The sequence below is a fragment of the Canis lupus genome, chromosome 25 (genome assembly GCF_048164855.1).
Source record: "Canis lupus baileyi chromosome 25, mCanLup2.hap1, whole genome shotgun sequence".
In the NCBI taxonomy this organism is placed as follows: Eukaryota; Metazoa; Chordata; class Mammalia; order Carnivora; family Canidae; genus Canis; species Canis lupus.
In genome coordinates this window covers 4,702,717-4,728,992 of record NC_132862.1, presented here as the reverse complement: position 1 = coordinate 4,728,992, position 26,276 = coordinate 4,702,717, and the positions used below count along the sequence as shown (strand labels likewise).

General features: G+C 42.5%; 1 protein-coding gene across 7 annotated transcripts in view; it reads right to left on the bottom strand.

Moving 5' to 3' along the window:
* Positions 1 to 7,589: 7,589 nt before the first annotated feature.
* RACGAP1 (Rac GTPase activating protein 1) overlaps positions 7,590 to 26,276 on the bottom strand; it is a 28,148-nt gene continuing 9,461 nt past the window's right edge. For 5 of the 7 annotated variants that reach the window (XM_072797983.1, XM_072797981.1, XM_072797982.1 and 2 more), the window contains 15 exons: positions 22,359 to 22,561; positions 21,205 to 21,341; positions 20,192 to 20,261; positions 18,063 to 18,116; positions 17,270 to 17,350; positions 16,573 to 16,690; positions 15,282 to 15,412; positions 14,456 to 14,620; positions 13,146 to 13,241; positions 12,698 to 12,896; positions 10,718 to 10,823; positions 10,410 to 10,542; positions 10,144 to 10,279; positions 9,062 to 9,170; positions 7,590 to 8,737 (listed from right to left, as the gene is read on the bottom strand). In XM_072797983.1, coding sequence (XP_072654084.1) covers positions 8,662 to 8,737; positions 9,062 to 9,170; positions 10,144 to 10,279; positions 10,410 to 10,542; positions 10,718 to 10,823; positions 12,698 to 12,896; positions 13,146 to 13,241; positions 14,456 to 14,620; positions 15,282 to 15,412; positions 16,573 to 16,690; positions 17,270 to 17,350; positions 18,063 to 18,116; positions 20,192 to 20,261; positions 21,205 to 21,341; positions 22,359 to 22,561 — 1,814 coding nt within the window. In that variant the 3' untranslated portion in view covers positions 7,590 to 8,661. Of the gene's footprint in view, positions 8,738 to 9,061; positions 9,171 to 10,143; positions 10,280 to 10,409; positions 10,543 to 10,717; positions 10,824 to 12,697; positions 12,897 to 13,145; positions 13,242 to 14,455; positions 14,621 to 15,281; positions 15,413 to 16,572; positions 16,691 to 17,269; positions 17,351 to 18,062; positions 18,117 to 20,191; positions 20,262 to 21,204; positions 21,342 to 22,358; positions 22,562 to 25,833; positions 25,980 to 26,276 lie in introns of those variants that run through there. The other 2 variants (XM_072797980.1, XM_072797986.1) reach the window with 2 other exon arrangements.

Genomic DNA, 26,276 nt, shown 5'->3' with positions numbered 1-26,276 from the left:
ACATTTGGGCTGCTCGGACTGAGGGGAGAAGATGATGATCCAGAGACTCTCACTTTCCAAAGAATATCACTTTGACTTAAAAGATTCTGTGCACCATATTAAAAAAAAAAGGAGGAAGACTACATAAAAGTATAATAGGGATTGAAAGGGTTGAAAAAGCTTAAATAAAGGCTCAGGCAGTTATAGCTGCGTGAACTTAAGAAAATTCCTTAAGGATCCTGAGCCTCACTTCACTCATCTGGAAAATGGGGTCTATTAAATAAGGGGCTGGAAACACATGGGATGTATGTGTTTAGCAAGGCACCTGACACAGATCTCGGTCGGCGGTGGGGCTGTCCCCATCATCGTGTGACATATACAACACACACAATACATAGACGATCTACCACCACAGATTGCCATTCCCTGCCAGTGGCTCAGCCGCTTCCCCAGCAGTTTCTAATGCAAGCCGGCTGTTACTAAAGAAGGAACCTCTTCCTCCCCATTGCCCAGCCTTAGTTAGCTAGAGCAAAGGAGAGTGTAAGTGTGTTGGTGCAGGAGGATCTCAGAGGAAAGAGGAGTCAAGAATCAAACCCAAAAGGGGCCTGGCTGGCTCAGTTGGAAGAGCATGCAACTCTTGATCTCAGGGCTGTGAGTTCAAGCCCCATGTTGGCTGTAGAGATTACTAAAAATAAATAATTTTTTTAAAAAAGGGGGAAAAAAAAGAATCAAACCCAAGAAAGAAATAAAGACCTCCCCAGAACAGAGAAGTGGAGCACTGGGGTGACCATGGTGGAGAGTTGATTTGCAGGAAGATCCAGGGAATGAGGGTAAGGAGGCCGGGCAGGTATAAAGGGGTAAAAAGATGTAGGACTTTGAGCATCTGGAATTTCATACAAAAGCTAAGAAAACAAAAGGGGAGCAGCCATCGGAGCTGAGGGTTGAAGAGGTAGCACAAATCAAAGTGTGTGATCTCTATAAGGTCAAATGATCTGCAGCAGGCTGACTGGGGACTTGGTGGGAGAATGCACTAGGTCAGGAGCGGGGATCGCCTCAGTCCCTCCTGGCCCACGGCCCATGGCCCACGGCGCTGCACTCCATGACCTGGAACCCCTTGAGAAGAGAGCTCATCAAGAGGGATGTTAACCTAGAGCCAGCGCCCAGGGGGCATTATCCGGCACTGTCTGGGGGAAGACAGGGAGTGAAGAAGGGAGGGGAGAAGTTAAGAGCTAATCAAGAAGCAGCATCCTCCAGCCAAACAGCGGCCACTTGGGCAGCCGGGGCAGGGAGGCTGCACAGCCAGGATCTGCAATCACCTCTCAGGGAGGGGCAGCCACGCAGAGGAGCAGTCCGCAGTTACAGAAGCTAGGGGGGAGGGCTCGGGGAGTGAAGGGGGTTTATGAGAGTGTGGAGTCCGACAGCACTAATTAGTAGGCTGCAGGTAATGGGCAGAAAAGGGGGAAACGCAAACTGTTCCAGATCTCTGATGAAGTCAGCCAAGGGGGCAGTTATTGCCGGGGGAGGTGGTGGTGGTGGGGGGTGAGGATGCCATTGATGCCGGCAGAGACCAGAACTGCACCCCAGCTCCGTGGACAGATGGAGCAAGGCCCAGCCAGGCCAGGTCCAGCCTGAGATCAGGGGAGACGCCAGGACATTGCTGGTGTCCAGGCATGAGGCACCAGGCTGGAGGTGCCTCTCCCCCTGGAATCGGCTTCCCGGCCCTCTCTAGCTGCCCTGTTGGTCCTGAGGTGCAGCCATAGCGTCATCATCTCCGGGGCTCTTAAGCCTCCCGCCTCTCCCTCCTGAGCTCCCCCGGCACTCTGCACACACGCACCTCCATCCTGGCACTGAACATACTACCTCACGGTTCTCTGAACACCTCTCTCTACCGCAACATGAAGACCCTTCTTAAACAAAACTGTATTTTTAGTCTACTTCTCGTCTCAGGGCAAGTTTCCTTGACTGTCCTTTTTTTGTTGGTCTCCAAACCATGGCCTTCCAGTCTCAAGGGAGGAACGGCCTCTGATATTTTGGATTTGGAGAGCAAATTGGACAAAGAATTACAATACACACTCCCAGCTCGATGCCCAAACAGACCTCTAATCTTCTTTGCATGAAATCACCCCGTGTTTCAGTACTATGCTGATTTCAAAACTCCACCAGGAAGTACTATTTATTCTGGTCGTGGCCTCACTGATACACCATGACTTCTTTCCTACACTTCCCCAACTTGGGGTCACATGTAGTGGCACTAGGGGTCATCAGTGGGGCAGGTTATGACCCTATCCTACACATTGCCTGTCTGCCTCTCTGAGCCAGATGTTCTGGGGCTGAGCACTGCCCTTTCTATCCTGCAGCTTCTCTCAGACACAGGGAACTCCGTTTTAAAGCTCCTGGACCACAGCTAAGTAGCAGGTTCCCTGACCTCCACATCTGGTCTAGCCAACAGTCTATCTCCCATGAACAGCTAACACTTCCAGCCCAAATAACATTGATAATAAGATGCACCCCTATTTTATGACCCACTAAAGAAGAGAAAAACACTGCGTTGCTTTTGTACGATGCCAGTGATTATAAGATATCCCAAATCTAAGAAATATTAAAACATATATTTTAAGTGCATCTTACAACTAAGGAAATGATCCTTTCTGCTTCAGATCTTGGCTCTTTTTTATTTTTTAAAGATTTATTTATTTGAGAGAGAGAGAGAGAGAGAGAGTACACTCACACGCACACAAGTGGAGGGAGGGGCAGATGGGGAAGGCGGGGCAGAGAGAAAGAATCTCAAGCAGACTTGGTGCTGAGCACAGAGCCCAATGCAGGCCTCTATCCCACAATCCTGAGATCATGACTGAGCCAAACCCAAGAGTTGGACACTTAACCAACTGAACCACCCAGGCGCCCCAGATGTTGGCTTATTTTATTTCGAAGATTTTATTTATTTATTCATGAGAGATACAGAGAGAGATACACACAGAGACACAGGCAGAGGGAGAAGCAGGCTCCACGCAGGGACCCCGAGGTGGGACTCCAGGATCACACCCTGAGCCGAAGGCAGACGCTAAACCGCTGAGCTACCCAGGCGTCCCCAGATGTTGGCTTTTTAGATCAGATTTTAAAGTGAAGGGGAGGAGCACCTGGGTAGTTCATCAGCTAAGTGTCACAATCGATATCAAGGTCTTGAGTTCAAGCTCCACCCATGCTGGGCATGGAGCCTACCATGAATGAATGAATGAATGAATGAATGAATGAAGTGAAGGGGAATGTAAGGCCAAAGTGGGGACCACACTGGAGGGTCTCGAGTCTTCTTCCTCTAAGGAGGATGGGCACCGTTGCCCTCATATTCTCTCAACTCTACTCCAGCTTTTCAATACCCAGGCCACTCAACACGGTTAACATCTCCCCTCCCAGTGCCAGGGAGGCCAGTGAAGAAAACCGCACTATCTTTTACGGAGACAGAATAAAACACAAGCCATGCCAAGCAGGGACCACCATTTTTGAGGGGATAATCGCCTAGCACTCCAATACCATTTATCCAACCACTTCCCACCCCACCGGGTTATCTACCCCACAGCCTCCAGGCCAGTGCCGTGGGAAGATGCCGAGATTAGTCATTTCCTCCTAATCGGGCTACGACAGCTCCGCTAAGCTGCCGACTGCAGGCAGCTCCCGTTAAAGCAAAGCAGCTGGAAAGGGCTTAGCCCTTTAATGCCAGCAGCTGTATCTCCACAGTGCGGCTTCTCCGCTGAGGGGCTGGACTCTGTCCAGAAGCATCAGGCGTTTAGCCCCAGGCAACGTATACTAACCTAGGAGGGGAGAGGAGCCAGCTCCCGGGGAGGAGGAGAGGTGGTTCATTTAAGCACCCCACCTGAGGCCTTGCTTTCCGACGAGAAAGAAAAGTCCCAGCCCCTTTTTAGGTCTTGCTCTGCTAAAATCTGGACCAACTGTATCATCCTGCAGGCAGGGAGAGCTTTCTCTGTGGCAGGAGCACCTCCGTTTTTAAAAGGACACCTAAGGACAGATTCCCTTGTTAGTTTTGACAACAAAAGACTTTGGGCCACTAACCACACAGACGCATTCCCCTTTGAGTGGACTTTTTTTTTCCTCTGAGGTCTAAAGTATTCTGATCTCGGGTATGCATATGTGTGGACACAACAGACTGACTACCTCTTCTCGGAGAGCACTGGGCCCTGGGGTTGATGAGGAAGAAAGCCGAACAGCCCTCAGAAAGCCCTGGCACAGAGCAGGCTGCTGAAGAGCGATCACTCGAAGACTTCTTACTCAGAGCCAGATGGTGAACATGAGACGGGGTGAGAGCTAATGCCACTCAGGGGGAAAGCCAATAAGCTAATCCGCTGACACGTTTCTAGAGGCAGGCTGATGGTTTTGGCTCAGAGACTTGCCTGTTCTTGGCTCTGAGCTTCAGAGCACACAAGATGCACATGGGTGACCCAAGAACGGACTCCCAAACCAGGAGGAACCTCAAACACACCAGCTTGTCCTCCTCCTTCCACACAGAAAAGACCTGGATCACCGACCAAGCCCAGGGCTTCCACTCTACAAGACAATAAGCCCAACCAAGAAGGCATTTAATTTCCCTGTGCCGGGGATCCCTGGGTGGCTCAGTGGTTTAGCGCCTGCCTTCGGCCCAGGGCGTGATCCTGGAGTCCCGGGATCAATTCCCACGTCAGGCTCCTTGCATGGGGCCTGCTTCTCCCTCTGCCTGTGTCCCTGCCTCCCTCTCTCTGTATGCCTCTCACGAAAAAAATAAATCTTAAAAAAAAAAAAGCTAAAAAAAAAAAAATTGTCCTGTCCCAAATGCTTTTTCCCCACAGTCTGGGCCTCCCTGCTTCTTCTGGGTCATCTGTGAATAAGCACATCCATATACAGCCTCGAGTGGAAGCATTTACGTACCTAATAATATATCAACAAACCCCACAATGCTGATCTAAAATAGCAAGCACCACAGCTGAACTCCAGTAGGAGCTGTAATCCCCGGGTTCTTATCCCAGCTAAACTATAGATTAGTTTGTGGGAATTTACGCCAAATCACCCTTCTGAATTTGTCAAGTGGGATAAGATTACCTGCCCACCCCACATGGTTGTGGTGGCATCAGGTAACATGATGGATGAAAGCACTTGGTACACTGTCAATCACCATATTACATTTCCTAGAGGCTTTATGAGGAATCGGTTAATTCCATCTTCACCGAAGACCAGAGAAGATATTAACTAGCAAGTGCTTTATAAGAAGTCTAAACATCCATTTGTACGTGTCTGAGCCTAGCACACAGATGGTGTCCAACTGTGTGAGATGTGAGAGCAATCTGTATAAAAACAATGCAACTAAATGAAGCTGGCAAGAGTTCTAGAGAGAGAAGGTAGACAAAAGGATAATTCCTGCTTCCAGCTCTTGAGTCCCTGAAAAGTGGCCTCCTTTTCCATCCCACACAAATGTGGAGGACAAGGCTCCCACACACTACAAGGTTATTCCTAGTGACGTCAAACTGCCTTCTGCCTGACTTCGTGAATAGAAACCATCAACAAATACAGACTGAGAACCAGAGTCCAATAAATTATACAAGTTAAGGACCCCCAGGTCTGGGGCCTTCACTTATTTACAAAACAGACTAACTACAGGGAGATTTTTTTTTTAAACCACTAAATTCCTAGGTTAAGTGACCATTCTCTAAATCCTATTTACACTAAAAGCACAATAACATGCCCCAAGTCTTCATGCTTAAAAGCTTTTCACTCCAGTGGCTGAAACCTGAGTCACGATCGAGGCTATCATTGGAACACAGGAATCTCAAGACCCGCCTGTATGAACTGTGCCGACTTAAACGGTGAACTCTGTACGTTCCTTGCTTCTCAGATCTGGACTCCGTCACAGCCCTTCCCTGCCCCTTGCTGAGCCTCAGAAAAGGGGACACATGAGTAAGCAAACCACTGTTAGGTGTACCAGGCTCACGACAGCGGGTCTCCCGAATGTTTTTCTAACGGGAAATCACATACCCTATGTATATGCATATAGGTCTGTTTGGAGCTTGTGGAGGGCAGGGGGGCCCTGCTGTCAAAAACCAACCCAGCAAGGCTGACAGCTTTGCTCCCTGCACTCACACAGCACTCGCTGCTTTGCACTCCCAATAATTTAAGCAGGAATTTAAGAATTCAAGACCCTTTTCAATGCCACGGGTGCAGTTTATGGCCAAAAGTGGCCATTTTTGTCATGGTAAATCACTTGAGCACTCTATAGTCCTTTGATGGAAACTCAGATGCCTTCTATTTCTGCAATGAATTCACCTTCTTAAGGAAGCAAAAATCACTAGACACCCAGGAACAAAAGCAGATTGTTGCTGCTAAATCAAACCATATAATGCTTGGCCAGTTAAACATCAAACTTAGGAGTCTTACCTAGACTGACAGAAAAGGGATTTAAAGATTTAGATTCTGGTTATTAGCCAGCGAGAGAGTAAAGTTAAACTGCATTAATGGCGGAGTAAGAGACAGCATCAGAAAGGGTTAGGAGCAGAAGTTGGGGTGACAGCTGCTCCAAAGCACTGGACCCTTTCCTTAGATCTCACATCAAGGAAATAGAATTTAATTAAGAAAGCCCTCGAAAGTCAAGCTGTTCCACATGAAGTACTATTAAAGAAGTTGGAGGTGGATACATATTTCCCTTTGCTAATATCAGAATTATTTTCATGGCTGAGGTCTCCTGGCCTAGCCCAAAACTGAGCCACTGGCTGCCAACATTTGACACACAGGACCATTTCCTTTTTCGTTAATGGGCCATCAGTTCCTGCATAGGGTAGTCTTGCCTTCACTAACATTATACAATCCATTTACTTCTTCCACATTAGTGACTTAAAATGCACCTTGGGGAGATACTACAGAACAGCAAATATGGCACCAGGCCAATGCCAGCCTCGCACAGATGCAAGAAAAGAGATGGCATCTAGGACAAAGTTTAAAAAATAAAATAAAACTTAATGTGTGTGTGTCCGTGTGTGTGTGTGTAAAGGGGGGTAAGAGGAGAGGGGACCCATCCTCTTCCAATTTGCTGAGGCAAAAATCTCCCTGCTGTGAGAGCCACCACCTCCTGGGAAAAAAGCCAGTAGGTTGCCTCCTCTCTCCGTGGTTACATATTAAGCCTGCAACTGTTTACGCTCAATCTCAGCTACATTCTGTTCACCAGCTTCAGAGTTCCAAGTGCAGGTGCCCTCAGTTAATCATCCCAGCTCACTCCAGAGGCACTTCCAGCAGTGAAGGATGTTCCAGGCAGTCAGCCAGCCAGAGTCATTTGTTGTTTTTTTTTTAAACTGCACCATTGTGGTCCCTAAAGACTTGTTTAAAAAGTTTGGTTTTTGTTTAAAGTAGTTTCTTCAAATGAGAGGATAACAGTCAAAGGACAAATCTAGGACTTCAATTTGGACAATGAAAGAGACTGAATGAGAAACGAAGAAACCCCTGGTGGTGGCTACACTGGGGTGGGGGTGGGGGGCAGAGATAGAATGAAAATGAACAATAGACCAAAACACCGAGGAAAAATATTTTCTTAAAAAAGGCATTGAAGGTTACCTTCCAGAACAAGAAAACCAACTTTGCAGTCCTTTTGAAAAAACTATTTACTTTTTTCCAAATATTATTCCAAATATGTGTTTTACAGATAAAGGTCACTAGCGGTCAAAAACATTCCATAGAAAAAAGCATTTTTATAGACATTGGAAATAATTTTAATAAAAGGCAAAATTCATATTTATCTAGATGTGGCTATATTCCATAGGAAGATTTTAGCAACCAAAGTGCAAAGACAAAATGACTGTGGCTTTTCTTGCCACACAAACTATTGACAATCTCCCCTCATAGCCTACTCTTAATTGTGAACTGGGACACCAAATAGACGACATATGACCTTTAGAAATAGGGCTCCAATGGACAAGGGGACAGGAGGGTCAAGCATCAGAACAAATTCAACAAATTCAATTCAAAGTCCAGTCAAAGGCCCATTAGAGATAAATACAAGTTGTAGTATCACTTTTACAGGGTTGTACCACTTAACACTATTAAACCTAATCAATCCGAATCAAAGCTAAGCACACTCCCATCACTAGTTCTGTCCTCATCCAATCCCATTTTTATAAAGGCTCTACATTATAGCTTAGTTCGTGTTGGGGGAAGGGGACCTTCCAAGTTCTCAGAAGGAGCCATCCTAAATCCTCTGTCCAATCTTTCTTTACCCTGCCCTCCCACCTCCCACCCTGAAACAAGTCAGTCTTACCAAAGAGGTGTGGCTTCTGTCACTGTCTCATGGAAATTAGTTCTGAATAACACCAGAGAAAGATCAGTCCATGAGCAGCATTTGGCTTTAAGCCAAAGGGATGCGGCCGCCCCAGCCCTCCCCCCATCACAATGAATTCCATATTCTCCCTTCTACTGCTGTAAAGATCTCCCATCTAAAAGTTCCCAACAACGACAGCACAAGGTGTTGATATTACATTACTTGAGGAGAAAGAGAGGGAGATATATATAGTTTTAATAAAACTCCCATGCACAATTAAACTTGATTAAAAGCCTGGAGAATGCTAAAAGTAGTAATGAGTACAGGAGGCTGCAGAGCAGAGAGTACAGGTGTGCCCTTCCTTGCTCAGTAAATGCTGGCAGGTAACAGGAGACATGACTTCACTTAAGCATTGGAGAAGCAAAAAAGTTGCCTTGTCGTCCTAGGTTGGTGGCAGACTTGCTTTTGCTCCCAAACCTAAAGAGAATGAACCGAAAAAGTATTCCATAAAAAGAAGGTCAATAAACAACTCTAACATTACTTGATATTATCAGCTAAAAATAGGAAACCCTCAACAACTACTCTGTAAACTACTCTTTGTCGCCTGAGAGGAGAGAGGGGAAACAAAACCTTTAGGCCCTTCTCAAAAAGGGGTCATTATGGCTCCAGATTAGCTTTCAAAGGCTAGCTGCTAAGCTGAGGCCTCATTCAATTTTCCCTTTGATAAGCTTCACTATGCTGGGAAAAGAGGTCTAAGGGAAGAGTCCTTTTTTACTTCCTAAGCCGGCCAGTTCCACATACCTGGGTGTGTTCTTGGTGAGGGTGGAGCGTACTCTCTGTGACAGGGAACTAGAAGAAGGAGTCTTGAGAAGCTGATGCTCAGGAGTGGTCACGGGCCCCAGTAAGCTCACTTCAATCAAAGGTAAGACACATTTTTAAAGGAGGGGCAAAAAGGAAAGCACCCTTGTGGGTGTCCAGTTTTGAGCTGAATATTCTATGAAGCACTTAAGAGCTAAGGTTAGAGACCCAAGCAAAGCCCCAGTGATCATTTTTGTCATCGTCTCTAACACACCAGTATATCTTTTGAACCATGCAGGCCTCTGATCAATGAATAGCTGACATTTGTTTCCTGATTTAGGCCATTCTCAAACTCCAACATTCAAAAATCTAATGTCTGACCACTTGATTCTGACCAGTGTTAAAAAAACAACATTCTTTCTTTAAAAAGATCTTGTAAAAATGAGAGATCAGGTCTCCAATGCCAGTACAAATTGGAAGAAACCAACCTCAAACATTTTTGGTGGCAATACAAAATGGCAAAAGCCTTTAAGAAATCAAGTTGGTGAAACATAAAAATGTTCAAGCCATTTTTGTCTTTTTTTTTTTTTTTTAAATGTTCAAGCCCTTTAATTCAACTATTCCCATTCTTGGGAATTTATCATTAGGGGAAAACAAAGGTAGACACATATAATGCTGATAGCAGCATTATTAGTAACTATGGAAAATTCAAAAATAACATCAACCTCTAGTAGAACATGTTAAGTAAATTACAGTTTATGATCATAAAAATGATAAAATTATATAGTAACAGGAAGAGTTCTCACAATATGCTAAGTGAAATAAGATCAAATCATAGCTGAATCGTTATTATATTTCTAAAATATCCATATATATAACGAAAAGAAGAACCATGTTCCATAAAAGTGAAAAAAAAATTAGGATGATAGAACTGTATAAATTTTCTTTTAATGTTAGAATACTCACAATGAATTTAATTTTTACTGAAGAATATGAATTCCAAACAGCTCTAGCAAAGGCAGAGCTGACCTTTGCTAAAACCAGGAACAGAGTCAGGTCCCTTAGAAACACAACTTGGGCCTTACCTTTACTACTTGGTGTCTGCGGTGTTGAAAAGGCATTTGAGTTTTCAATGACATGAATGGGTTCAATGTTCTCTTGTTCCACCATCATAAACTGACTCCAGTATTCCAGGGGCAGGGAAAGCAGGCGCTCTACCACCTAAAAAGCCACTAAATAAGTTAGCACACTTCCAAAGCTCAGGGCTTATCTCCCCCCGGTCTCTCACGTTATCACGTCACACAGGTTTATACATGGTTATGTATTTTATATATATGGTGGACTTGCCTACCTTGGGCTGACGCTTGATGTCCTGTAACATAACCACTGGATCTGGATTGGGCACAGCATGGGCAACTATGGTAGGCCCAAAGACTTTAGCCAGATTGGTCACATCCATTTTAGTGTTTGGGCTCTGAGCCACTCTAAGCAAGAGAACATTCATTTAAAAGACTTGCTCTTCTGCTTAAACACAGACCACAATATAAGATCTACCAGGGAACAATTCACCCATCACATTTCCTCCCTAACACCCAACCCACATTATGTTCCCAGTGGCAAATTCCCAAACTCCCAAAAGTGAGTTTCTGCTGTACTCACCTCTGCAAGTGAATCATGAGAAAAGCTAATGTGTCTCTGTTGGCCTGGGGCAGTTCACCAACAGCCTGGTACATGGCAGCTATGCTGTTGTCCTCATCTGTGATTTCTGTAAATGAAAAGAAAGCACCAAGAGGTCTGACTTCTTTCCCTTGACAGCGTGCTTCCAAGTGATCGACCACAAAGTCTCATCTATACAGTAAGCTTCTGAAACTTCTGATTAGGTTCATGACTGCATCAAACTCCAGTTTCATTAACAAGCAGAACACTGGCCAACAGCTCAATATTAGAAATCAGAACCTTTAAAAAAATATCAGCTCCTGCAGTTAGGGAAAGCAGCTAGCAACCCATATGCTGGGGAGGCAGGCACACAACTGCACTGACTATAATTACCAAGAAGGTGTTGGTTTTAAGACATAGTCAGGGCCCTACTATGGACCAGATACTAAGTGCTCAGGCAAAGCACCATTAAACAAAGACCTTGCCTCACTGAACCTACATTCTATAGGAGGAGTTAGTCAAAAAGCAGGCCTTGATCAGGTAGTGATACACAGTAGAAGCTAGAAAGTAATGGGAACAGTTACTTTGGACAAGGTGGTCAGTCAGGAAAGGTGTTTCTGAGGACTAGATACCCAAAAAGAAACCTGAAAAGAAATAAAGGAGCAAATCATATAATACATTGCAGGCTGATGCAACAGCCTCAAGATGGGAATAAATTTGGTTATGTATCAAGAACTATGTACCAAGTATTCCAGGATAAATGGAGAAGAAAGAAAGAAGGGAGGGATTGAGAGAAATGATACTAGAGATGGAATCAGGAGCCAAATCAGACAGGTGGGGCTTTTGGGGCCATGTTAAGGACCATGGATTTATTCTGAGAGTGATGGGGAGTCACTGGAGAATACTAAAGACAGAAGAGACGTCATCTAATTTAAATTTCAGAAGGACCCTTTTAGGTACCGTTTGAGGATCATAGTGCAGAGGGCAGGAGTAGAAAGAGGAAAATGAGTAGGTTCCTCCATCACTCCAGGGTGAGAGATGTCAAGAGTGGTAGTAGCAGGAGTGGCAAATTTCAACTTTAACTTTTTTTAAAATATTTTATTTATTTATTCACAAGAGACACACAGAGAGAGCCAGAGACATAGGAAAAGGGAGGAGAAGCAGGCTCCATGCAGAGAGCCCGGGACTCCAGGAACATGCCCTGAGGCAAAGGCAGACTCAACCATTGAGCCACCCAGGTGTCCCAAATTTCAAGAATTTCAAGTTTAAGATAAATTTTGGGGATCCCAGGGATCCCTGGGTGGCGCAGCGGTTTAGCGCCTGCCTTTGGCCCAGGGCGCGATCCTGGAGACCCGGGATCGAATCCCACGTCAGGCTCCCGGTGCATGGAGCCTGCTTCTCCCTCTGCCTGTGTCTCTGCCTCTCTCTCTCTCTCTGTGACTATCATAAATAAATAAAAAAAAATTAAAAAAAAAAAATTGGGGGGGATCCCTGGATGGCTCAGCAGTTTAACGCCTGCCTTTGGCCCAGGGCGCGATCCTGGAGTCCCGGCATCGAGTCCCACGTTGGGTTCCCGGCATGGAGCCTGCTTCTCCCTTCTCCTGTGTCTCTGCCTCTCTCTCTCTCTCTCTCTGTGTGTGTCTATCATGAATAAATAAGTAAATAAATCTTAAAAAAAAAGAAAAAGATAAATTTTACAAGACATTTGCTGGCAAGATATGCCAACGGATTAAAGGTGGTGTGGGGAAAAGGAATCAATGATGGCTCTAAGTTCAAAAGGACAGCATCAAACTTGACCCCAAAACAAATAAAAACTTTGTTTAGACAGGAAGAGGATGGGCACCAGGAACACAGATCGTTATTCTTCCATCAAAGCATTTATGCATCCACTATGTTGCATGCACCGCACTGGGCAGGAAACGAAGAGTCAAAATAATCCTGCCCATGTGGAACTCACAATCCAGTATTAAGATCTACTCTTACCTGCTGCTTCCATGAAAGTCTTGTTTAGCCGAAAGGTCAGAAGGGGTTCTTTGAGGTTTCGAAGGAAGTCCTTCAGGAGGCTACAAATAGCATGGATATCATCCACTTTGCTGAGGAGGGGTACAGTTTTCACTCTGAGGAATTTCTCTTTCAGCTCTTTTACTGTTCGGTCACAGCCAGAGATCCGATACAGGCCTGTCTATTATTAAGGTGACACTTTCAGTTAAGAACTCCTAATTATTAACACAAATAACAAATTCACGATCTCTGCAGATTAACTTTTTTCTTTAGAGTCGGGGGCAGAGCCAGACAGGTGTAGGGCAGAGGAGAGGGAGAGAGAGAATCTTAAGGAGACTGACACGGGCTCCATCTCATCACGACCTGAGCCAGTATCAAGAGTCGCTTAACCAACTGAGCCACCCAGGTGCCTCTGAAGGTCGACTCTTACCTCAGTCAGCCCTCTCTGTTCAATCTCATTTACACAATGGACAACAATGGACGGGATCATTGGAGAAGTCTGGGACACATAATCTGCCAGCATTCCCTGAAAAGGGAGAGTTTTAAATTATTATTTATATCACTTAGACCAGCAAATCAAGAGGAAGAGGAAAAACCATCTCCAAACTAATACTGAGGCTGGGACATCATGTCTACTTTTAAATTCCTATTCCCAGAGTATATATTAGATCAGAGACTCTCAACTATACTTTTCCTACAACCACACCAGGACTGATTTATGGTCACATATACCACACTCTTGGGTGAACAAGTAGTAAGATGGACTGGCTACAACTCTGCCCCCGCTGGTCCTCTATTCAAGGGCCTCAGAAAACAAGAAATAATGAGATTATACGTATGGCCTTTAATAGGAAGTAATTTATTATTCTAAAAAAGGAAAACCTTTTTTACCCCTAAATTATTCTTAGTAAGAAAAATTACTTAATACAATTAACAGTTGATCAGGACACAAACCTATCTGAAGGGGAGAGGTCCATGGTTCTCTATTGGAGTAGAGAAAATCTGTAACCGATTACACGCACAAATAAGAACTGTTAAGATTAAAGAAAAGTAACATTTGATTCGCTAGGGGCTGGGTAGCAGCATAATCATTTTGTTTTGAATCTTGTTAATGTTGTTCATACAACAAATAATTTCTTTATAGACTGAATCAGTTTTTAGAAATAAGCAATCTAATTTTAATAGCCTAGTATGGAATACCTCTAACATAAGAGAAAGTACATTCACAGATGAAATCACGTGATGGCTGGGATTCGTTTCAAGATAATTTACTGGACAGGGCCAGGAGGAGAACAGGGGGGTACTGATAAGTCAAGCTTGGATGTGAACTAGTAATCACAACAGCTGAGTGACAGGAACCAGAGGTCAGTTGTCCTAATCTCTCTACTTCTGTGTATGTTTGAGATTTTATAAAACAGGAATAGCATGTAGAGAGGGGAAGGAGGAGAAGAAGAGGGAAGGAAGGAGAAGGGAGAGGAAGGAAGGAAAGAAGGAAAGGGAGGGAGGGAGGATGAACAGAGAAGCGGGGAGAAGGTGGAAGGAGGGAGGGGAAGAAGAGTCTGATGTAGAAACAGACAAACCCAAGCAGGAGTCTACTGAAAGTTAACATTTTACCATTTCTCTTCATCATTCCTGGGGAAAAACTATGCTTGGCATCACTAATTTTAGGATTAAAACTGACATTTAGCTTTGAAAAAGCCAAAGAAGCCATACCACAAAGACGGGCCCCACAGGTCGTACCTCTCCAATCTTGACAGGTGTTCCTATCAGAGTAGGAATGCAGGGAAGGGGACAGCGGTCCCGACATTCTGGATGAGAGACCACACGACAGTCTCGACACTTCAGAGACAGCTTGCCAAATTTTATCCGCTTGCCACATGGAACACAAGATTCAGGTTTAATAACCTGAGGACAAAAGAGGGCAGAAAGAACAGAGTGGTCTTAGAAAACTATCATCATCAATAGTTAATTTATTAGGCACTTAGTACCAAATAACTTCCTAATCCCTTTACACCTATTTGTGTAATTCTCACAATAATCCTACAAAAGAGGTTTTTGTTCTTTCTTTTAAGATAAGGAAACGGAAGCCAAAAGAGGCTGTGTCACTTGCATGAGGTCATCCAGCTGGAAGGGGGCAGTGTACACTAGAGGAAAGAATCTGTTGACAAGAAGTTAACAAAGTTTCCATATTAACTCTGCCACTTACTTTCCTGTGGCTCAAATAAACTCTTCTGAGCCTGTCAGATTGCTTAGGTTTTTATGAGGAAATCCAATGGGACAAAGGAAAAACATGCTGTATTCAAGCATACACTGTAAATGTGTATCACTAAAAAGCACCAACAATTGCTTCTGAAAAGTTGGCTTGTTTTAATTTAATATTCCTCACAGAATGTAAAGATAGACATCTTCTGTAACTGATAGTGAACCCTGAAGAGTGGAATTGAAAGAAGGAGATCTGACATTTAACTTTCTAATATTGAGTTATTTAAATTTGTTTCTAGTATATTTTACTTTCACAATCAAAAACTTAAGCGTGCCCAAAAGAACAAAGTGATCACAGATCTACCGTCTTAGAGACGAAGTCATGCAGGCGCATCCCTCCATTATTCTGCGGGGTGCCAGAGTTGTCTGTCTCAGTTTTTGGCTCTAGCTGCCTGCTGCTCAAGGTAGAGTCACTGTTCCAAGGCTGTAAAGTACCTAGAAAACAAGCAACTTTAAGCTTAATATTTTGTTCCTTCTGAATTTTAACCCCAAGTTTAATATAACTGGTAGATGACCAGTAATTTGTAACCATAATCAGAAGTGACTACAATCGCTATGCAGAAAAATCATTTCAAGAATAACAAGTTACCTGGAAAACTGTGTGGAGGTTCCTCAAAGAGTTAAAAATAGATCTGCCCTACAACCCAGCAATTGCACTGCTGGGGATTTATCCCAAAGATACAAATGCAGTGAAACACCGTGACACCTGCACCCCGATGTTTCTAGCAGCAATGTCCACAATAGGCAAACTGTGGAAGGAGCCTCGGTGTCCATCGAAAGATGAATGGATAAAGAAGCTGTGGTCTATGTATACAATGGAATATTCCTCAGCCATTAGAAATGACAAATACCCACCATTTGCTTCGACGTGGATGGACCTGGAGGGTATTATGCTGAGTGAAATAAGTCAATCGGAAAAGGACAAACATTATATTCATTTGAGGAATACAAAAATTAGTGAAAGGGAATAAAGGGAAAGGAGAGAAAATGAGTGAAAATATCAGTGAGGATGACAAAACATGAGAGACACCTAACTCTGGGAAATGAACAAGGGGTAGTAGAAGGGGAGGTGGGCGGGGGGTTGGGGTGACTGGGTGATGGGCACTGAGGGGGGCACTTGGCAGGATGAGCACTGGGTGTTATGCTATATGTTGGCAAATTGAACTCCAATAAAAAAATTAAAAAAAAAAAAAAAAAGAATAACAAATTATAGGGCACCTGGCTGGCTCAATAGGTTGAGTATCTGACTCTTGATTTTGGCTCAGGTCAGGGTCTCATGAGTCATGGAATCGAGTCCCATGTAGGCTCCATGCTCATGGAGTCTGCTTGAAGATTCTCACCCTCTGCCCCTCCCCCCACTCTCACTCTTAAATAATCTATAGGAAAAAAAAAACAACAACGAGTTACATGTGAGTGGCATAGGGCAGGCTAGCAATCTAAAGGTAGAGTATGACAGTGTCCTGGCCTTCAGTAAGCAGCAGTAAGAAACCACCCACAACATCTACTCCCTGCCTCAAAAGGTTCTTAAAAAACCAAGTCTCCCCCAATTTTACTAGTTGTTTTACACAGGCAATTTAGTTAGAAACCCAATGGACCTGTTTTCCTTCGGCTTCTCGTCCAATATGGTACAGTCTCAATTGTGGACACAGCTTCGATGGGCCCGCCATCATTGGGAACAGTCACCGTAGTTTTTGCAACTATAGATTCATTCCCCTGAAACAAAAGTAGAAATGAGGGAAGAACAAACATGTGAATCTCATTTCCCCTCCACTATAGGGTGTTTTGGAGTGGCTGAAAACTCCTAAATCTTGGCCAGGACTTAAGGCCCTAGCTCAAAACACTCAGTTGAAACCTTGTACTTTAGAACAGAAATATAGGTCACAGAGGCATACACATAAGCAACTACATAGAATCAAATACAAAACCAACAGTTGTTTACTCAGAGTGATTCCATTCATGTGGATGATAAGGATCCTATTATTACACAGAAAAACTCACCAAATCTCTCTCTCAAAATAACATTACAGCGTTGATTCAGGATTCTATTTATTTATTTGAGAGAGAGACAGAGAGAGCACAAGCAGGGTCAGGAGCAGAAGGGGAGGGAAAGGGACAAGGAGACTCCTCACTGAGCAGGGAGCCCAACGTGGGGCTTGATTCCAGGACCCCAAGGATCATATGTTTAACAGACTGAGCCACCCAGGTGCCCCTTGACTCAGGATTCTTAGTGCTTGGGGCCACTAATCTCTAATGTGTTCACAACCACAATTCTCTTGGCCTGACTATTCTTACCTGGTCTACTGTGGAGCCAATGGAACGAGTCTTCTTTACAGGTCCAGGGGGACCATCAATGAACTGTCGGCTACTAGAGCGCTGGAAAGGAGACAAAGACCAATTAGTTTAGTGCCAAATAGAAGACCTGAAGCACAGAAGATAACATTATTCCATTAGACAACTTGGGTACAAGTCCTAGGTACCAGGGCTATGGTAAATAACAATGTTAGTTAGTTAGTTAGTTAGTTAGTTAGTTAGTTAGTTATTTATATATATCATTCTATTTCCACATAAAGCTTAAGTTGTACCAACACAAAAATGCCCTCAATGCCCTGGAAGAAACAACCAAGCTTTGGAAAAATTTAGATGACAGCACCAGAAAAAGTAGAGCTGTAATCCTATCAAAAGACATGAAGTCTTTGGACACATATTAAGTACCCTAAACAAGCACACACAGACAGAGCTCTGCATATCCCATTATACACGTACTTCATCTGAAAATTTTTTAGAGTACAAAAGTCCTGCGTAAAAATTCCTATGACAACTCAAAACAAACTTAAGTAAATCCTTTTCCAATATATGAATGAACTGAGGCAGCCAGAACAGTGAAATAGGACAAGATTCTGTCCTGAGTTACTACCTCGAGGATTGGCAATACAGCCCCCAGGATGAATTCATTTGTAATAGGTGTTTAAAAATGATTAGAGCAACATAAGTCAGGAATGCTGTATCATGGAAAAACTTCTAGAGAAAATTCCTTTATTGTAATTTTGTAAAAACAACAGCAAAAACTAAATAAAACCATACGTACCCTCTTTTCTCTCTTCTTTAGTTTGAAAGTCTTTACCAAGGAAGAATCCCAATCCTGTTGACAATTACACTGCATTAGTTTCTCTCTGTGGTTAGGCCTCCCCTAAACCCTGTGCAAATAAATTTACAGAAAACTTGAAAGGCTTTTTTTTTAAGAATTTATTTATTTATTCATGGGAAATAGAGAGGTAGAGACACAGGTAGAGGGAGGAGGCTCCCCACAGAGAGCCTGATGTGGGACTCGATCCCAGGACCCCAGGATCATGCCCTAAGCTGAAGGCAGACGTTCAACTGCTGAGCCACTCAGGCGCCCCTCGAAAAGCTTTTTGAGACAGACTGCCTGACAATTTGGGGAGAGGGAAAGGGGAGGGTCTCAAGTGCTATAGCTATAGAGCTATGGTGAGTTAACTTGCTTTATCTCCAAAATTGAAGCTATTATAATAGAGTCAGGAGTCAATACCACAGAGGCAAGAAAAGGTTAAAGAATCAACTTCTGTCGTGATTATCTCCAGTGCCTGGCCCTTTATTTCTGACTATTTCTGTAATTAGTTGTAGAACTCACAGAAGCTCAGGTACTATACTGATCAGGTTACATGTCCTTCTTGCTCTTAAGGGATTGCTATCATCTAACCAGACGTTCTGTACAATGTAGCCACTTAACAAGTTCTAGTTCAGGCTTTACATTTCTCAAACATCCTCTTCCTTGGGCCCCAACAAAGACATTCACCACTGAAGAATTTTTTTACCGTGGTCTAGTTTCACTTCACTTAAATAACCATTTACATTCACTTTTAGGAACCACCTATGACTTACTCCTGATAATCTCTGAAAACACAAAACCCAGAAACAGTAGAGAGCAAATGGTAGCTTAGCTAAATGAAATCTAAACTCTCCAATTCCTGGTCAAGTAATTTAATTTAGCTACTGATTATCTGATTCAGTTTGGATTATAACAGATACACCATATTTGGTCTAGCTCCCAAATCAGTTATTAATAGGTTCTAGTTTTACTATATATCCCAAACCTATTCATATCATTCTATATTTCAAAAAGGTGATACCTACTATTTATATCTATAAAATGGCAATGATTTCCCCAAACACTGATTTGGGATGTAATGCTCCTAGCCCATTTAATAAGTAGTTGTCACTTGTTTCACACTATCAGAAAACCAACCAGGAATTACCTCCTGATTTACTGCTTTGTTTGCTAGCTTTCAGCCAGTAAAATAGGAAAGATACACAAACCAACAAACCACCAGTATCCTGAACATCAAAGATTGAAATATCAGAGATTACCTTTTATGCAGAAATCATTGTAAGTTAAGAAAAGGGTGCTGCCCCACAAAGGTAGGGTAACAAGAGTTCAGACCTATTAACCATTGTTGAACAAAGCATTAGAGTCCCTAGAAACTTTGCCATTTTTCTGGCTGAAGTTCCAAGGCACTGGTTTCCTTCTAAATTGTGAAGTATGACTAAGTTTTCTCAAGAACCGAACTAACTCTGAAATAAGTCACAAGTCTATTCTCTCCAAGAGCAGCAAATAAGCCCTGCCTGGGTAGAATCTTGCTAATTTTTTTTTTTTTTTTTTTTTTTTTGCTAGCTGTGGATGTTTAATAAGCCAAGAAGATACAGTCAATTAGTACATGTAGCTCACAGATCCGTTAAATAAATTTAACCTCATGCCAAATCCTGAATTCTATATTCTCACTTTCAGAAACTAAATATATAAGCCAGTCTCTTATAGCTTATGTGGATTTTTATTTTAAAATGCTAGCTCAGGGGCGCCTGAGTGGTGCAGTTGGTTATGCGTCTGACTCCTGGTCTCGGCTCAGGCCATGATCTCAGGGTTGTGAGATTGAGCCCCGCTGCGTTGGGCTCTGCACTCAGTGTGGAATATGCTTAAAGACTCTCTCTCCCTCACCCCCACAGCTGTACACTCTTTCTCTCTCTCTCTCAAATAAATAAATAACCTTAAAATTAATAAAACAAAATGCTAGCTCAGTATCTATAACACATCAATTACTACAACAGTAATAAAGGAATATCAGAAGAGAGGACAGAAAGGAGATTCCCGAGGGAGCAGGGGTAAGAAAAATAGACAATTTTCAAAGATCAAACATTTATTACCAGCGATTCGTCAGTCTTGTCAAAACTGATATCGGATAAAATGGAACCAGATTCGTCAATAGTTGACAATCTAAATGAGTGAAACAAAACAGTATTAGATACAGAAGACTCTGGAAAGTAAAAATGCAAGAACACTCAGAACAAGTCACAGGGGTCAAGTAAAATCAGCAATTTCATAGCAGTGCCTTCCTATGGAGACAACTACAAGTTCAAAGCCTCGTTGTGCTGGTTTCTGTGGGAGAGTGTGTCTGTGCATGCACGAAGACACATGCAGCACACCTGTTTTTTTGGCAAAGACCTCGCAACATCAGTTGAAAGTTACAGTCAGGAGCATGGGTGCTACTCCTGCGGAACACGCTACTAAAAATTCATAGGCAGAAGAGTGAAGTTTAATCTGATCCCAATTGTGGTTGCTTTCTATAAGAAAGAGTATCACCCAGCATTAGCTTTTGAAGAAATTAAGCCCATATATCTTCTCAGTTATAAAGATTCCCCATAAAACAACCAGGCAACAAAATAAATAGCTCTAAGAGTGCTGACCTTTCCCTATGTATTGTATCGGGGGTGTTAAATTCAAAGCCTGGTTGAGACTATTTTAAATAGTGATGCAGTGAAACCAAAATTATTGTCTGGTCTGGGCTCAGAGGCCTTCTAAACCAGAAGAGCTACAAGAGCTCTCTGGAGAGTAAACATTCAAAGTACTGCTGAACTGCCACTTTCACCTTTAGGTTTCTGAGCAATGAGTGGAATTAGTTATTGATGTGCAATTTAGCACCAACATCAAAATTTTACCCATGGTGAAACAACATCCCAAGGAAAGATCAAAAACAAAATAAGATAAAAGGAAGTGGGAGGCCCTTGTGCCTTTATTTCCCACTCGCCCTTCCTCCAAAGTCTTTTTCTGCTTTATTCAGCACACATTCCAGAAGCAGTATATTTAAGAGTTCAGATAACAAGAACTTCCGACAGCTGCATTGCTCGTGATCAGATAACAACAGATGCAGTTTCCCCACCTTTTGTTCCCAGCATTGCCACTGGATGGTTGGCCTCTGTTGAGAAAAGCCAGAGCTGATTTTTGCTCCTCGCTTAGTTGAATGCTGCCAGATGTGTCACACATGAGCATCTCTCGAATCAGCTGAATCTGTCTTTCCTGCAGACCAAAGCAGAGTAAAACATCCTAACTAACCAGGGGAGAAAGCTTCACCTCAAATTTATGGGACGGGCAGACCAGAAGACATTAAAATACAGCATTATGCAAATGAGCCTTCAGGAAGCCTGCTACACCAATAGCATATTAATTCACATCAAGCCCAGATTGCGTCTCTGATTTCTGACTGGTAAAATGAACTCCATCTAGAATAGTGGGCTTTCTGCTACAAGACTTTTGGGTCAAGCTGCTAATTCAAGACAGTATTGCAAAATGAGAGTCCCAAAATAGATTTCACATAGCAAAAACAATTTAGTATCATTTTATCAGGACAATTATTGGCTTCCTCTATGGATCAAAGCAGCCACCCACCTTTCTAAATAGTGGAGCAAAATGCATTGAAATGGATACAAAGCTGTGACACACTGGAACCAGTCAATTTGAGCTTACTGAGGCATTTAACACTGTACCAAGATGGATTAGTGCCTCCTCATACAGGCTTTCCTTTGTACCATGACCCACCCTGGAACATCAAAATGATAGTGTTCTACCTTAGTCACATTGCTCAACTGGCAGATTACATCTAGCCCCTTCCCCTGAACCAAGGGCAGTAATGATGGAAAACCTTAGAGTTGTCTTGCCTGTATCAATAACAAAGTACTAGCTATTGACAAAAGGATGAGGATACTCTAGGTGGCATGAGACATCAACATCTTGTGACAGATCAACATGCTAGGAATCCCCTGCCTAATTTTAATTCTTTAAATTCTCATCTGAAATCTATGAAGTTATAGTTTCAAGTCTAAAAGAGAAAAAATATTTTAATTTCAGTCTATGAAGAACAGGATTCCTATGCTGCAATTTCAGCTCCAGTCAAGGCCAAGTTGTCAACGGATAGATTGCTTTTAGTTCTTTAATGTGGAAGAGGAAACTGAGTATAACTGGCAGATGGAAACATGACCAGATGATGCTGCCCCCTCCCCCCACTGCCATAGTTCTGGCATAGAGAACAATACACACCAGCTTTTCACAGTCAGCCTCAGCTCGCTGTCTCCGTTTGATCTCGACATCCACCTGATTGCGTGCATGCTTCAGCTTAACATCCAGAGCACTACGCTCAGTCTCTGCTTTCATCAAAAGATCCTTGTACTTCCCCAGCTCGTGGTCTGTTCTCTGACACTTTTTACGGAAATCCTCAAAATCCTTTGCCAACTGGATGAATTCTAAGGAAAGTGGGAAACTTCAATAATTTGAGCACCAAACATATTACAAACGTTCTAATGACGGAGTCCTCTAGTTAGTTTTCCTCCAAATACATAATTAAGGGACCAGTGAAACTGTAGGCAAAGCCAGCTGAAAATAACCAGGAGCAGATCTCGGATATATGTTCATCGCCCTACATGACAGCTTTGTGGAGAGCAATTCCTGTTTCGATAGGCCACTTACTTTGGCTTAGCCAGTGGCATCTGCTATGGAGTAAGTAACTCATTAGTCACCTGGCTCCAGATGTACTATCAATACTGAAAGCTCCTGAGCAGAAGGCAATCAAAGGGGGATACCTTTGGGGCAGCTGTCACGCACCAAGACAGTTACAGCTATAAAACAAAAACAGCCTCCTTTAGAGTCACACATTGCTGCGCCAGAGAGACGTTAAACAGCAAATTCAAATATAACTGTTGTAGTATGCTCCAATAGATGTAGATTAATATTATAGACATCTAGGCCTGCAATTCCATTCAACTATATAATTATACAAATATTGATTTGAAAGTAAAGAGCCAATTTGCTTGTGCCGTTTAACACTGCCCTGAAGGGTGGATAAACATTTTAGTGGGAAAGACACAGGAAGAACAGATCATACTAACTTTGGGTGAGTCACTGTTGGTGGAATGTGGACTCTTTCCACATGTCTGCAGAGAGCATCACTTCCAAGATGGTGCCTCAAAGCACGATAACCCTGGTGGCATTCATGTTTGCCACCTGCTATTGGCAAAGACTGTTCCACACTGCCTTCCTATTTTCCAGTTACCCTCCATCAATTTCTATGCATCGCTCCCTACCACTACCAGGATGGAAGTTCCCAAGGTGTACATCTGCACCTGGCCAAACTAACCCAGTTTACGGCTGAAACTAGGCCACAGGCACACAAAGCTAGCCGATTCTTGGGTAGTAAGGGCACTTTTCCTATTTGAATTTAACCTAAGAGCATAGAAACAATGAATATAGTGTCCTTTTTAAGCAGTCTTAATAATTTGACTAAATTTCAAACTTACAAATTAGGATGGGAATTCAATCTAGAGAAAGCAAGTCTTACACATAAGGACACTTCAGTTTGTAACAAATGACAGGTTTTAAGCAGAATACTAGGATCTAGTTATCTTAGACAATAAAAGTATCAAAGATAGATATAGATATAGATATATAGATATAACTACAATTCAAATAGCTTTAGAGAGTATGTTGGTTTTGTTAACAGTTTAGAATAAATAACTAAATTTTTTCCTTCCTAAAGAAAAAGAAAACAGGGCAGCCCGGGTGGCTCAGCAGTTTAGCGCCGTCTTCTGCCCAGGGCATGATCCTGGAATCCCACATCGGGTTCCCTGCATGGGGCCTGCTTCTCTCTCTGCCTGTGTCTCTGCCTCTTTCTGTGTGTGTCTCTCATGAATGAATAAATAAAATCTTAAAAAAAAAAAGAAAGAAAACAAAATATCTTTTTGCAAATTTAACTATTTCAACAATGTAGATTAATAAAAAAAATTTTTAAAGAGCTGGTTCTTAGCCATGTTCACTCTGGCAATTTGTCAGGTACTGCACTTACGATTTGTATACTTTTCTAATGTATGTAATAGTACTTCAATTTCATAAAAATAAAGAAGAAATATACTTTTCTTTTTTTATATATAAATTTGTTTTTTATTGGTGTTCAATTTGCCAACATACAGAATAACACCCCATGCTCATCCCGTCAATTGCCCACCTCAGTGCCCGTCACCCAGTCATCCCCACCCAAGAAATATACTTTTCAACTACACATCTAAAAACTTTCTAGCTCCACACTGTGGTCAATTAAATGTTTCTGAATATAGTACTGCACACACACTCAAATATTTACTGAACTGAAAAACAATTTTGAGAATGAAAAGATTTCCATTGGACCTAATTTTGCTCTTTAGGACACTCCTTCTTGATAAGCCTTATTAAATTTGGGTTTTAATCCCTATTCATTGTTAATTGGCATACGTTATAGGTCTAACTGAATTGGACCATGGAACTCAAACCAAAGAGAGTATCAGTTCATTTCCAGAAAAGAATTCCTATTTTAATAGTATGAATGATTCAATTACTAGTTCAACCTAGTTTACGTTAGACCAAAACCAGAACATCTGCTAAGATGTTAACCAGAACTATTTACTTATGTATAAATCTGTTAAGAAATAAGTTTGCCAGAATGGGTCAAAATGGCACGTTAGATGACAGACCAAGAAAAATTCTGATACTGGAGATCAATAAGCATCACACTTTTTGGGTCAGTTTGTGAATCACAATTCCAATTTGGTACTAGCCCCTGTCATGAAGTACACATTCAAAAGATTTATTAAATTCAAATTATCTCCTTTAAAAAGTTATGTATATATTAAACTATGAAATGCATCTATCAAAAGAGAGATAAGGGAAATTTCCTTTAAACAAATTGGGGATAATCTCTGATTCGTTAGAAACAAAACAAAAAAACCCCAAGATTTGGTTCACAGCTCAGCAAATAGATTAAAACCGTCCCAGAGATCTTGCTTTCTCAGCTCACTCTTCCTCGGGCCTTTGCACAGCCTCTGCTTCCCTTTGTCTTCCCCACCATTCTCCAAGCTTCTTAAGGGCAAGGGGGCAGTGTCTCTTATCTCCAGTACCTTGCAGCACACAGTAGGCACTTAAGTATTCATTGCACAAATAAATGAAGAATTGCAGTTCAGATCAAATTTAAACTCCAGGCATCCAAGTCCACCTCACCAGTCTATTCAAACTTACCTCCCTCCCACCGCTACACAATACCCTTTTTCTTGTCCCTGCTCCCAGAACAGACCCATGCTTATTTCTGCCTTCTCCCTTGTGACCAAGCTGTGTACTCCAAACAGAATGCTCTACCTACACTCTTCTTTATGTATCCATTCTTCTAGTCCCATCTGTTCTATGAATCCTTTCCTAATCTGTTTGTTCCACATTACATTTTTCTATACTTCCCAAGAGCATGTATTTTGACACTTGTGTTATTTTCTGTTCTGAAACCTATCTCTGAAACTTAAATACCATAATCTTCCATGAAGACTACCATGTCATATACACTGTAGTTTTCACCTACTGTATATAGCCTAACAAACCTAGCATTGTGTTGGCACACAACATGTACCTGATACAGTTATATTTATTCCCAATTTACACACCAACAACATAAAAAAAGTTCGGGCAGCTCATGATAAAATAAAAACAGGAGATAAAGGGGCACCTGGGTGGCTCAGTGGTTGAGTGTCTGCCTTTGGCTCGGGTCGTGATCCCAAAATCCTGGGATCGAGTCCTGCATCGGGCTCCCCATAGGGAAGCCTGCTTCTCCCCCTGCCTGTGTCTCTGTCTCTCTTTCTGTCTCTCATGAATAAATAAAATCTCCTAAAAAAAAAAAAAAAAAAAGAGAGAGAGAGAGAGAGAGATAAAAACAATGTAGACTGGGGAAATCAAAGATAACTAGGTTATTAAAAGTCATTTTATTTGAATATTAACCTTCACTCTGATCTTGCAGGAACCTTGGACTTCGCTAAAAACAACAACAAACCTATATAAAAAGGAGAGAGAAGAATGAAGTGACTGATGAAAGACAAGAACAAGGAGTGAGGACACTTAACCATAGGAGGAATTCCTAGGATCAAAGAAGAGGACAGAGGGATCCCTGGGTGG